The 12,330-nt window shown below is 40.6% G+C and overlaps 1 protein-coding gene across 3 annotated transcripts in view; it reads left to right on the top strand.

The window, feature by feature from the left end:
• Positions 1-12,330, top strand: part of USP37 (ubiquitin specific peptidase 37) — a 36,909-nt gene that overhangs the window by 276 nt on the left and 24,303 nt on the right. For 2 of the 3 annotated variants that reach the window (XR_005563709.1, XM_027734795.2), the window contains exons 2-10: positions 635-842; positions 3,885-4,056; positions 5,806-5,906; positions 7,166-7,347; positions 7,703-7,777; positions 8,323-8,420; positions 9,928-10,012; positions 10,891-11,052; positions 11,526-11,657. Coding sequence is in view for 2 of the 3 variants with exons in the window: in XM_027734795.2 (XP_027590596.1) it covers positions 687-842; positions 3,885-4,056; positions 5,806-5,906; positions 7,166-7,347; positions 7,703-7,777; positions 8,323-8,420; positions 9,928-10,012; positions 10,891-11,052; positions 11,526-11,657 (1,163 nt within the window). In the remaining variant the exon portion in view is untranslated. Of the gene's footprint in view, positions 1-91; positions 109-634; positions 843-3,884; positions 4,057-5,805; positions 5,907-7,165; positions 7,348-7,702; positions 7,778-8,322; positions 8,421-9,927; positions 10,013-10,890; positions 11,053-11,525; positions 11,658-12,330 lie in introns of those variants that run through there. The other variant, XM_039381835.1, reaches the window with a different exon arrangement.

Here is a 12,330-nt window from a genome sequence, read left to right as displayed (position 1 = left end):
AGGGAAATGGGACCCACTCCACCGAGGAGAGGGGACGCCGCCGGGCCGGGCCGATCGCGGGATGCCCCGGGGAACCTCCCCGATAGCGCCGCCCTGGCTGAGCGCGGGGTCCGCTCCATTCATTCCATCGGGGTTTTGTCGGGAATGCGCCCCGCCGAGCTGCCTGGGACCTGCGGGGCTGTGTATCGCATCGGGGCTTTCCCGGGCGGGAAGCGGGAGGAGCCGGAGATCCACCGCCGGGTGCCTGTGGGTGCCGCGCCGTCCGAAAGGAGCTCCTTCTCCCTCTTGCGCTTCCTCCGAAGCTTTGGTTCCCATTTCTTACCGACTTTTTTCGGGCGCTTTCTTTTCCTTTCCTTAAATCCGCTGGCGTTGTTTTAAGGATTTTCGAGGACTTTTGTGTCTGGAATTGTGTCTGCTCAGCTTTCAGCAATGAGGAATCAGTGCATTGCTGCCCAGACGGGGAGAGATTTTGTTAATCTAAGTTCCCTTCACTGCTGTCCAGCTCTTCTTCGCTATGTTTAAAAGTGGCAGTAAAACAGTTTTATCAAACTTCTGTGGAAAGTTCAAGCCACGCTTCTGTCTCCCTTTAGCCACTGTTTGGCCTGCCGAGTGATACGTTTCTCCTTCTTAACAGGTTTTTCAGGTGGAGCACAGCTGTTCTTGTTAGCTCTTTTCTGTGAGAAAGCATGGCTCTGTTAAAGGTGCACGGACCTGTCCGGATGCGCAGCATGCAGACTGGGATTACAAAATGGAAAGAAGGGAGCTTTGAAATTGTGGAGAAGGACAACAAAGTGAGTTTAGTAGTTCACTACAATGTCGGAGGAATTCCAAAGACGTTTCAGGTATGCCAGATATTAAGGCTTTTGTTTTAACAGTGTGTGTATTGTGCTCTCTTGTGAACAGCTGTCCTCTTCAAGGCTATTAAGTGTCACACAAACTTCCCTCTGTCACTCTTTCTTGTTCCTCGTTTCCTGAACACTAATCCCTTTGTATAGGTATCCAGTAAATTATTTACAAGTATCGGTAAAGGATCTGCCAAGATCGGCATCAAGATACCACTGAATGGGAAGAACCAAAAAGGCAGAGAAAAGTTACTAAAGTATACAGCATTGTGGATCATGTTTCAGATTTTTGGAACCTGTAACCTTTCTGTTATTGGCACATTTGCCTTATCTAGAGGTGAAGATCCTGAACACTTTGTACTTTCTGTTTTCCCAACTGAAGTGTAATGTTGTTAACACACTGGTAGCCTGTCGCTTATCTATACAAGACTCTGCTGAACAGTGGTTGTTACTCTTTTCGGTTTTAAATGCAGATACAGATCACTGTTAAAGGTTCTTTTGAAATACTCAGCCTGAATTTTTCTCATTCTGTAGTTATTTTTGGTTCAGGCTTCTTAGCTTTTCTGAAAGAATGCTCCAAACCAAAAGAGAAGTGTTTTTTTCTCTTAAGAAATATATAATGTTTTAAAAATACGTAAAGGATACAAGAGTAGTTGGAATAAAAAAAAAATCCCATCTTACCGACTTTGCAATAGCCTCAACTGATGTAAATGTTGGCTTCTGCTTTTTCGTGCCACTGTTGTTTTTTATCAGTAGTTTTTATCAGTTCACCAAGCCTTTCTCTGAGCCGTTTATTTCTGTGTGTGGACGCTGTGGAGAAAAGTTCACTTTATTTTTGAAAGATTAGGTTTTGCTGCCTTAGTGTGCTGCAGAGTCTCAGCAAAGAATCTGGAGGCCTGTGTTACCTTGAAATCAAGGCGTGAGGAAATCATTAGCTGGGCATAGTCCCCACCTGTGTTGCTGGAGACTTGAAAGGAATCATTTGCCTTCTCCTGAAAAGAATCATCTGCCTGTGTGATGCTGTGACCGCAAGTTTTATTTAATCCAGCAATGGACCATGTTACTCCTGAGGAGGGTGGTCTCTTCTGCCACTCATGCATTCCCTGGGTGCTTGTTCTCACATACTCCTTTCTGTCTGGATGAGTGATGCGGTGTGACAGTGACTGGAAGAGTGGTTCCAGGGGGAAGATGAGCCTACAGAACAGACAACCATGGCCTAGAGGGGCAAGTTTTCTCACATCTGCTGTCTCTGGCACTTGTCAGATCTCTTTGTGAGCTCGGTGGAGGGTTTTCATGTGAATTTGGGGAAAGGACTGGGTGCAGGATCTATCTAGTGAAGGGGGTGATAGGGCACCGTGCAGCCAAGACTGCAGCAAAGGAAGAGGAGGAAATGATGCCTCATTAGACCAATTGTTTCTGTTTTGATGGTGGTTATTGTTCATCAGGACCTGCTTACTGGTCCTGTTCATCCATCAGCCACATGGCCGCTGGCACAAGAGCACTGTTGGGAGCCAGCAGCAGGCAGGGAGAGCTGCCTGCCCCCTGTGCAGGCAGGCTTGTGTAGTTTGTGTGAGCTGGCCCCAGGCTGTCAACGTGCACTTCAGGTGTGACAAATTCCTGATAATCTTGCTTTAGAAGTAGCATTCCCTATTTTTTGACAAGTTGCTCTGGGAGAACTGTGGGTGATTTCCCTGCCTTTTTTCTTAGTTTTCTGTAATGGAACAGTTGGATGGATCCAGGGTTATATTTCTTTCTGCAGTGACTGGTGTGTCATCAACTTTCTTATGTCAGATGATATGTTTTAATACCGTTTCAGAGCTTTGACTAAATTGTCCGAGATGCTAGATCTGTATTAAGAGAAATACTTTGTTAACCCCCCCCCAAGACTTTGTGACACTGACTGAGTCATAACAGGTGCATGGAGAGTAGGGGTGGAGTCCTCTCATGCCAGCATTTTGAGTTGAAATGGATTGTTTTGCTCTGAGATGGTGAAGTAACTGTAATACCTTTGCACTGGGCTCAATATTTTAAGAGAGGGTGAAAAACTTGGAGCCCGTTATTCAATTCTTAGGTCTTTGAAGACATTTTTTAGCTTATATTTAAAAAAAACCTCAAATTAAACAAACCCCCAACACCCCACCCCCAAAAAAGCGACCCAAAATACAAGGATTGAGCACAAAGTGTAACGTTCCCAGCAAAACTAACCCTTAGTTTCTGATTCAGGTGGCTTACCAGCCTCTCTTACAAGCTCCTGTTGTGTCTTGGTTGGTTTTCCAAGAAGCCAGAGATCTTAATGGAAAAAAAGAAATCGTGCTGGTGGACAATGGGACGTCTTGTACTATCTTGCTCTTTTTGAGTTATCCTCAACCTGTGTAAATAGTAGAGCTTTTACCCAACAGCCAGTTCTTAGAGGTGACTTAGCATGAAGTAACAATTAAGTACGGTTATAATAAAGTAGCAGTGGCATCATTAGGGAGAACGAATTCTTACTAAAATTATTCTTGTGCTCATCCATAATCCTGAAAGTTTTGACACCACTTAATTGTTATAATGTTGCAAACAGACTAAGCATGTTTCTTACTGACTTACTGCCTCAGCAAATTTTTTAAGCCATGTCAAATCTGTCTTCTCTGAGAGGAAATTGTAAAGCGAGTAGAAGTTTGTATTTAACATTTGAAACTTCCCCATCTGAAATTATATTTCAAACTTGATGTGGAAGTTTTAGCAAAATGGGACTTTATGAAGTTGTTTTTCCTTTATGTTCAGAAATGCCACACTCAATAGGAAAGCAAGTTTCAGAAAGCTTACCCAGGAGCATAGGGACTATTGAGTGATAGTGATACTGTCTTTTCAGTTCTGTCGGATGCCGAGGTCACAGATTGCATTAATTCTGTGAGGTTTAATGTTTGCTTGAAGTGGAGCAAGATGTATTTTGGTGCAAGTGTCTCTTACCCTCCCTATTTTAAGTATTTTGTTTGAATTTTTAAGTATTTTGGCCTTTTAAAATTGGATTTATCTTTATGGTCACTTTCTTGTTTTCAGCTAAGCCATAACATTAAAACTGTGACCTTACGACCAAATGGCAGAAAACTGTGCTGCCTGATGCTAACACTAAAGGATACCAGCTTCCTGACTATTGATAAGGTGCCATTAAAAGATGCAAATGAAATGCGGATGTATTTGGATGCAGTCCATCAGGACAGGGTTCATACCGGTAAGTGCAGTTGTTGTAAATCATGTTGTAGCAGTTTGGAGTGGAGCAGTGTTGTGTTGTTGTGGTTTTTTTTTATCATCATGGTTTAATCATATCCAACAACAACTAAGCCCCAAATGGCTGCTCATTCCCTCTTCCCAGTTGGGTTGGGAAGACAATGAGAAGAGTGAAAATGAGGAAACTTGTGGGTTGAGACAAAGATAGTTTAGTAGGTTATGCTGGTTTAAGAGTTAACCAGCAGGGGAAATGAACTCAACTCAAAGGAGAGGTTATAAGTCAGAATAACAATTTACTAAAATAATACAGTGAGTACAATCATACAAACAAACAATTGGTCTTAACCCACAAAACCCAAATGTATAACCCAGTACCCTGGGGCATGAACAACGTGGTGTTCCTTGGGCCCCGCTTGAGTCCAAAGTAAAGGGAGAGGGGAAGAACCTGCTGGTGGGAGAGCTGTTGCAGTCTGGTCAAAAGTGGTGATTGCAGTCCAGTGGTGGTCTAAGTCTGGTTGAGAGCGATGAGCTGCAGTCTTCCTCTGGATCCCACGAGTGGTTAAAAATGTTCCGAGACTCCAAGATTATATATCCTCCAGTTCAGGCAGGAATGTTCAGTGCTTCCCTCAGGGCGGGGAGTTCCACAAAGGGTGTGAGGACAAGAGCATCCTCCTATCTCACAGGCCTCTTGACACCTAGTTTATAGCCTGAGGAGTCAGGCTCTATGGGCAGAGGGTTCGGATAGTCTGTTGACAACAGTTTCTGGGAAATGGCATGGAAGGCTATAGAATACACAGTTTTGGGTTACACCCATACCATGATGAACTGGTCTCAGTTGTCCTAACTAGGACATAGGTAAAGCAAAAGCTGTGCACGCAGGCAAAGCAAAACAAGGCATTCATTCACCACTGCCCACGGGCTGGCAGGTGTTCAGCCATCTCCAAGACAGCAGGGCTCCATCGTATGCAACACTGACTTGGGAAGACAAACACCATCACTGTGCCTCCCTTCCTCCTTCCCTAGCTTCATATACTGAACATGACGCTGCATGATATCCCTGTGGTCATTTGGGGTCAGCTGTCCTTGCTGTGTCCCCTCCCAGCTTTTTTTGCACCCCTAGCTGCCTCATGGGTGGGGTGGTGTGAGGAGCAGAAAAGGCCTTGACTCTGTGTGAGCACTGCTCAGCAATAACTAAAACATCTCTATGTTATCAACACTGTTTCCAGCACAAATCCAAAACACAGCCCCATAGTAGCTACTGTGAAGAAAATTACTCCAGCTGAAACCAGCACACACCTTTTGTGCATTTTCTCCTGTGTTACTGGCTGTTTTTGCATTTGTGTCAATGCTTCAGAAAGAAGCATCTGGCCTTGAACCCCATTTTTTGTTTTGTACCTTTCTTGTGCTGAATGATAAGCAGAGATTAACATAAAGGATTTGTTTATGTTGTAAGTATGATGGTATTTGAAAAATGCTTGTCTGTTTATCAGACATGCACAGTCTCTTTGCTTTTCATTTTACCTCTTATTTCATTTTGTTCTTTTTAAGGATAGGAACTTTACTGCCAAGTGACTAAATGACCAATATCCATAAACATGTGCTTATGTCTGTGCACTCAGAATATTGTAGTCTGTTGGCAAGAAATCTATCATGTCCTTTCCAAAATCAACTCCAGCTAAACAGCATTTTACAAATAGGAATGCCAATCACTTAAATGACAATCAAATCAAATATTGTGTACTTTTCTTGTCAGCTGGGAAACCCTCTCAAGGATCTGGCAGCTTTGGAGGTGTGCTGGGCAGCAGAACCACACAGAAGGAAGCTAACAGGCAATTCTCCTATATAGAGAACCAGGTTTGTTTAATTGTTCGAATTTTTCCTCTCTAATTTTATTTTATTCCTCTCCCCATCTCATTCTCTTATTGTATGCTGTAATAGCACTGTAAATACTTACTTTGCACCCAAAGTCTTTGTAATCTAGAGAGCTTGGAATAAATGTGTACAGGGTGGTTGGCAATGGTGTTTCTTGTTTGTAAGGAACCATATCTTATGTATGAGTAAGAAAGGTCAGTGTCTGGCTGTGGAAGGCAGAATAATATGTCCTTCACATATAAGCTATCAGGCAGAGAAGAAGTAGAAATAGAAGGAAAGTACATGATTAAGGCTTGCTTCTCACATAGTTCTGAATCTCCCATTGTTTTATGCTGAACACCTTACGTATCGGCTAACCATGTGTTAGTCAGAACAGGTCTTAGTGAGTTTAGCAGACTTCAGATCAAAAAGCTGCTGACACAGCTTTGTATCAGAATAAATTTACTTAGTTTGTGGCATTCTGCTCACATTTTTGTGTAAATTTCACAGACTTTTCCCCAGAAGTGGTTTTCCTTCAAAATATTTTTTCTTCCTTTTCTACCCAGATCTCTTGATGTATCTACCAACTTTAATTTACTTTGTTATCTCTGTGAATATAGTAGTGTTACTGCCCTGAAAGAGACTATTTTTGACATTGTTCCAAAACAAATTTTACATGTTGCTTAAAGACAATCTCACAGTAAAAACTTAAGGCTGTGTATACATTGATGAGATTAGACATGTTTAGTTTTCAAGTCTAAAATTGAACAACATTCCTTAACCAAACAATTATTGGCCCTTTCCATTGCATTACACATGAGGCTTGCTTGTCCCAAGGCTGTCAGGGCATTGTTTTAATTATGTGGGGGTTTAATACTGCTTTTTAATTTTTTTATTAAAAAAACTTTTATTAAGCAAACCAGGATTGCTCTGGGGATAGTTAGGAATCATGCCTTGGGTCATGCCTAGCGTCAAAGATTGTAAAGGAGATTTTAAAAACTAAAGTTCAGCTGACTTAGTATTAGAAAAGGAAAGTGGTTACTGCAGTAGAGTTTCATGCTTACTACTTGCATGATACAAAAACTTAAGCTGTGTCTAGTTAGTGTTAAGCTGTCTGAATCTATTAGAGATAGCATGTCTCTTCTTTTGGATGCTACGCTGTAGCAAGCAAAGCAGTGGCGTAAATTATAGCTTGGACTAGAGATGGTCCTGGTTTTCACTCTTGGGTCGTCTCCCTGGCCCCTTCCACTTGGGTTTTGCAGACTCCTCCCAAAAGAGTGACTGTGGAAAGTAAGGAGGAAAATACATTTCGCAAGGTGCTGGGCACCCCAGCAAGAGGCTCTGTTAAGAATTCTGCTGGAGCTGGGACACCAAGCAACAGGGTGAACATTTCAGCATCTGCTGCATCGTCGGTCCCTCACAGAACGGGCTTGTTGGAGAATCGGTAGGAGGGTTATCCTCTTTATGATATTGTTAAAATTTAGCTCTTCATAGAGCAGTGGAACTCAGTACACTGAGACATAAGAAGGAAATGTATTTCTTCCTCCAGTTTTGCTGTTACTTTTAACAGGGTGTTAACACGTGCTTTTGTAGCCTCTGACTGGTACTGGCACTAGAGCTTTAAGTACAACTTAAGAGTTGGGCAGGCCAGATTCTTCTCTATATGTTATAAAAGTGGAGATTGCAGAAGATGGGTGCAAAATGTGTGGAGAGCATTGAGGAGTTCCGTTCACTTGGAAGAGAGTAATTTACTAACCTTTCCGAAAGAACGGCCGCTTTACAAATTTTTCTGTCATCAGTGAGAAGAGGAAAAGAACACAACCTCCTGGTTCGGAAATGAGTGAAGATTATCCCAAAGAGAATGATTCTTCAACGTAAGTAACAGTTGTTTCTGATTTTTAAACTCCTTGTTCATTTATAAGGATACATTTTTCTGAAAAGAATGCCCTCAGCCACATGGTACAGGCCAGTCAACTTGTGAACACATTGGGTGCTTGATTTGAGGGATGTGTTCAGGATTAATAAGGGAAATACAAACTACTGTAGCAGTTGATTTGCAGGAACTGGAACATGCAAATTTTGTGTCATCTTTCTTTAGTCAGTTATGTCAGGATTGTCTTGTGTGCTATATGTGTATAGCAATAGATACCTTCTTTATTGAACTTGCTTTGACCCTTTTCAAAACAAAATTGATAGAGGGAAATTGCACTTTGGAGAATAAGCTCCGTGTGTTTTAAATGTGAGTAAGAGGGCTTGTTTAAATAAATTGGTTAAACTTACTTGTGAGTGAAGTTCTACTTTTCCAAGGTCAAGTATCAAAGATGATAGGAGAGAAATGCTTTAAAACAAGTTGTAAATATCAAGCAGGAGTATCCCATGTCTCCCATAACTGCACTGCCTTCCACTCTTCTACCTGTAGGAATAATAAAGCCTTGAGTGATCCAGCATGGAAGTACTTGAACAGTAGCAGAGAGAAACAGTTGAATCTGAAGCAGGCTGAGGAAAACAGGACATCAGGTAAAAAAATAAAGCCTAATAATACCTAGCTTTGACCACTATGATTTTGATATTGGTTTAGCAAGTTGCTGCAGAAGTGGTTTTACCTAACCCCTTTTCCCTATGCCACTAACTTTTCTGCTTCCTTCAGAGTGTGCATGTGATGCAAACAACTCACCTTCATTTTGAAAGCCTGTCCTGCTCTAGTATGGCCGTGACCTTTGTTCTTGGGTGCTGATGCCAGCCCAAACAAGCAGCTTCAAACTCCACTCCAAGCTGCCCTTCCCCTTGAAAGGGAATTTCTGTAAACACCTAGGGATTTCCTTTTTGCTTTCTTTCATGTTTATTTTTAAACATTCCCTTTGCTGTTAATGCCTGTGTGAACTGTAGGCCGGGTTTTTTTCTGTTTTTATGGTTTACTGTTTATTTTTGCTTCCTTATATCTTCCCCAGAAGTTACAGGGGGAGTTTTGAGGCCAGGACTTTAGTCCTGTTTGTACCAAAGTTCTTTTGGATACTGTTGTGTGAGAAGGCTTTATAGACAATACAGCAATACTGACAGTATGCAGATAAGCTAGTAAGCAGCACCGTTCTTCAGTTTTATGAATAAATACTTAGCTTCTTTCTCCATAAAGACAAATGCATTCAAGATCTTGTTTTTATGGAGAATGCTGGTGGATGCATTCTTTTTTTAGTGGAGCTGTGATGGCACAAATGAGTTGCTGGAGCAGCCAGTAAGGTGAATGTTTACCTCTGAACAAAAATCTGGTTTGCTCTTCAAGAGTCCAGAGTCTGTGAGTCTAGAATATACCTGCAAGTTTCAGTAACAGTATTGTAAACTTCCTTCATATATCTGCACTTCTGAAAGTTGCGTGGCTCAAACCACTTCAAGCTGGGAGAGAAGCAAATGGTTGTTCATTATCCAAACTAAATTACACTGTGATTCATCGTAATAGGTGACTTTTTGACTCTTGAGAGCATTTTTTTTATGTGGCACCATCTGAGGCATTAGAGTCTCAGGATCTGGCACAATGATATCGTAACGATGAAATACCCATATTTTGCCCCAAGTATATAGTAATTTACTATGGAATTAGGAGTGGGAAGAGAAGCTGTTTTCACTTCTGCATATTTACCTGAGTATTTATGTTGAATTTCGAGAGCACTGTCTTGGAAATTAGTACTGACTTTTCTGTTACGTGTATCTTGTCTATTTGAACAAGAGTCAGATAGTTACTAATTTTCAGGTAGTTAAGACCATTCAAAGACTTGATAATATCTCATGTTGCACTTGGGTTTTGATGGAGATTATGGTATTAAATTCAGTTAAAACTCCAGCATGTTTTTACTCACATGTGATTAATATTCACATTAGTACTTGTAAGTATGTGTGTTAGTAGTCTCCCAACCAATTCTGGAAGACAATATTTGAGGATTTTTAAACCTTTTGACTAAATACTTTCAAACAAGTTGTATAAGTAGCTGTGTAACCTGGAACAAAATGTCCTGCTTCTCTTTCTGTTTTAAAGGTATTTTACCACTGCAGTCGTCATCCTTTTACAGTAGTCGGTCCTCTTCAAAAGAGTACTCCACTGGTAGTTCCACCCTGGACAGGTAGGACTGATTCACTAGCAAATGGCAGTTGTTTCCCAGGAATTAGGCTCTTCAGTTTCCTGTGTGTTGATCACATGGTGCTTATATGCATATTCTTTCCTTCAGGAGTATGATCTAGATATTCTGTGTGGCTGCAATTGCACTGGTTACATCTACAAACTCTAGTTACTGCTTGCAATAGACTTTATAAAATCACCCAAGTCTGTTATAGTCATTGTGAATGACTCTAGATGGTTCAAATTATATATAAACTCTGGAACTTAGTCTGAATCCTTGTTTTCATTTTTCCCAAGTAGATAAATGGCATTCAATTCTATATTTTAATAACAGTATTTTAGTAGTACTGAATCCTGCTTGAGCTTGGGATTCTTCTGTGTTAGGTGCTGTGCAATCAAACTCTTGGTCTCTGCCCTAGATAGATGAGATACAAGATCAAGGAAGAAAGGAGGCATTGTCCATGCTTTGAATGTAAGGAACTTAGGTCCAGAGCTATTAGGTTACAAGAACAAGAGGCTGATAATGAAGACTCTGGCCCAGATGTGAATTTTTAGCATATCTTGGGAGTGGTGATCTCATGCTATATAATCATTCTTCCTCTCGTCATACAGTGTAGAGAATTGTTAAATATCTAAAAGACAAAAGACTCGGTTACACTGCGTGCACATCTAGGGATGTAAGGAAGTTTAACCAAGCTAAATATTTAAGTGCTCTGGAAAGAAATTATCTCTCTCAAACCTCTGTTTCATTATGATACGTGCCAGTTATTTTGTCTGGCTTTACCAGTCCTTGTCTTCTAAAGTGATGCAATTCCAGTGTCATGAACTATAGTTCTTCAAGCATTAGAAATCATACACTTCTTATCCTTTTTATGTTTTTAGGTCTACTGTATCCAGCCAGACCTCTTCAGCCAAAAGAAGTCTGGCATTTTCTTCTCAGCCTGCCCCTCTTTCTGTTAAGAAAATGAGATCTAATCAAGATTACACAGGCTGGAACAAACCCCGAGTGCCCCTTTCCACCCATCCTCAACAACAATTGCAAGGGTAAGTTTAATTTTCTTTATCTGGCATGCACACTTTGATCACCAGAATGTGCACGTTCTTGTTACAATTATTTAATTAAAAACATAATCCTGAAATTTATGAACACTGAGGCAGGGAACACTTTTTCTAGTTCGGAGAATATGTATCCTTGAAATCACTTCTTGAGAATTTTAGAGATATGATAATTTCAGGTAATTCATGTTCCTTTAATGATGATTCATTTCTTTATATATATATGCGTTTTTTAAAAGTTCAATTGTACAAACTCATGGGTGCTTTCTTGGTAAATGCTGCCTCCCGTGTGTTTTCACTTTAGTCTGGAGGGCTGTAGAACAGCTCCAGTAAGAAGCTCTGTGAGAATCAGCTGTGGTGAATGTCCTACATGTTAGTAGTGCCGTGTTTAACTCTGGCAAGTTTGCACATTGATCATTAGATATAACATGTTCAATTTTTTTTTTTTTTTTTTTTTTCAGATTTTCAAACCTGGGAAACACCTGCTATATGAATGCCATTCTACAGTCCTTGTTTTCAATTCAGTCTTTTGCTAATGATTTGCTCAAACAGGGTATTCCCTGGAAAAAAATTCCACTCAATGCACTTATCAGGTAAAATTCACTTCCTGGTAAGGCTGTTTTCTCCTTCATTACTGAGAAACTGGTTTTGTAATGCTGAGGCACCTTTGTAGAGGGTCATTTGCATGTATAGATAATAAAAGGATTCCTAGAGCTCTCTGTATTTTGGAGCTTTACTTTTGAAATAGGAAGTAGGCTCTTAAAACTTGTAATAGTGAGTTACATGCTTTCTTTACTGTATTTCTAGTGGCAGAGTAAAATGCTTCAGAAGAAAATGCAAAAAATTACAAAATAAATTAGTTGCAAAAAAACTTCTTGCAAAAAACCCTTTTTTTAAAAACTTTGCCAGCTAGGGTTTAAGCTGTTCACTAACTTCGCCTGGTATGTGAGGGCTTATGTCTTTTTGGAAAATATCCTTTGTTTTGTAGCTGTGGGAAGTGATCAAGTTTTGCATACTTAATCTTTCTCTAAATTCAGATGAGATCTTAATTCAGTCAAACCTCATGTCAAGAAACTCCAGAGGCTTCTGTAGTATATCCAGCTCTCTTTTGTCTTTGAAATTTTGAATTGCTGTGCCATTCAGTTTCCATAAGGCAAGCTGCTGTTTGCTCCATGTCCCACTCTCTCTGCCATTTGGGATTTTTATTATATTTGCACTTGTGTACCTTGTTTCTTTTCTGTCACTAAGATGCAGGATTAATGGAAC

Source organism: Pipra filicauda, unplaced genomic scaffold (genome assembly GCF_003945595.2).
Source record: "Pipra filicauda isolate LSUMZ 115617 unplaced genomic scaffold, ASM394559v2 scaffold241_size1546129_pilon, whole genome shotgun sequence".
Taxonomy (NCBI): domain Eukaryota; kingdom Metazoa; phylum Chordata; class Aves; order Passeriformes; family Pipridae; genus Pipra; species Pipra filicauda.
The sequence above is the reverse complement of the archived record's forward strand: the minus strand, read 5'-3'. Positions and strand labels throughout refer to the sequence as shown.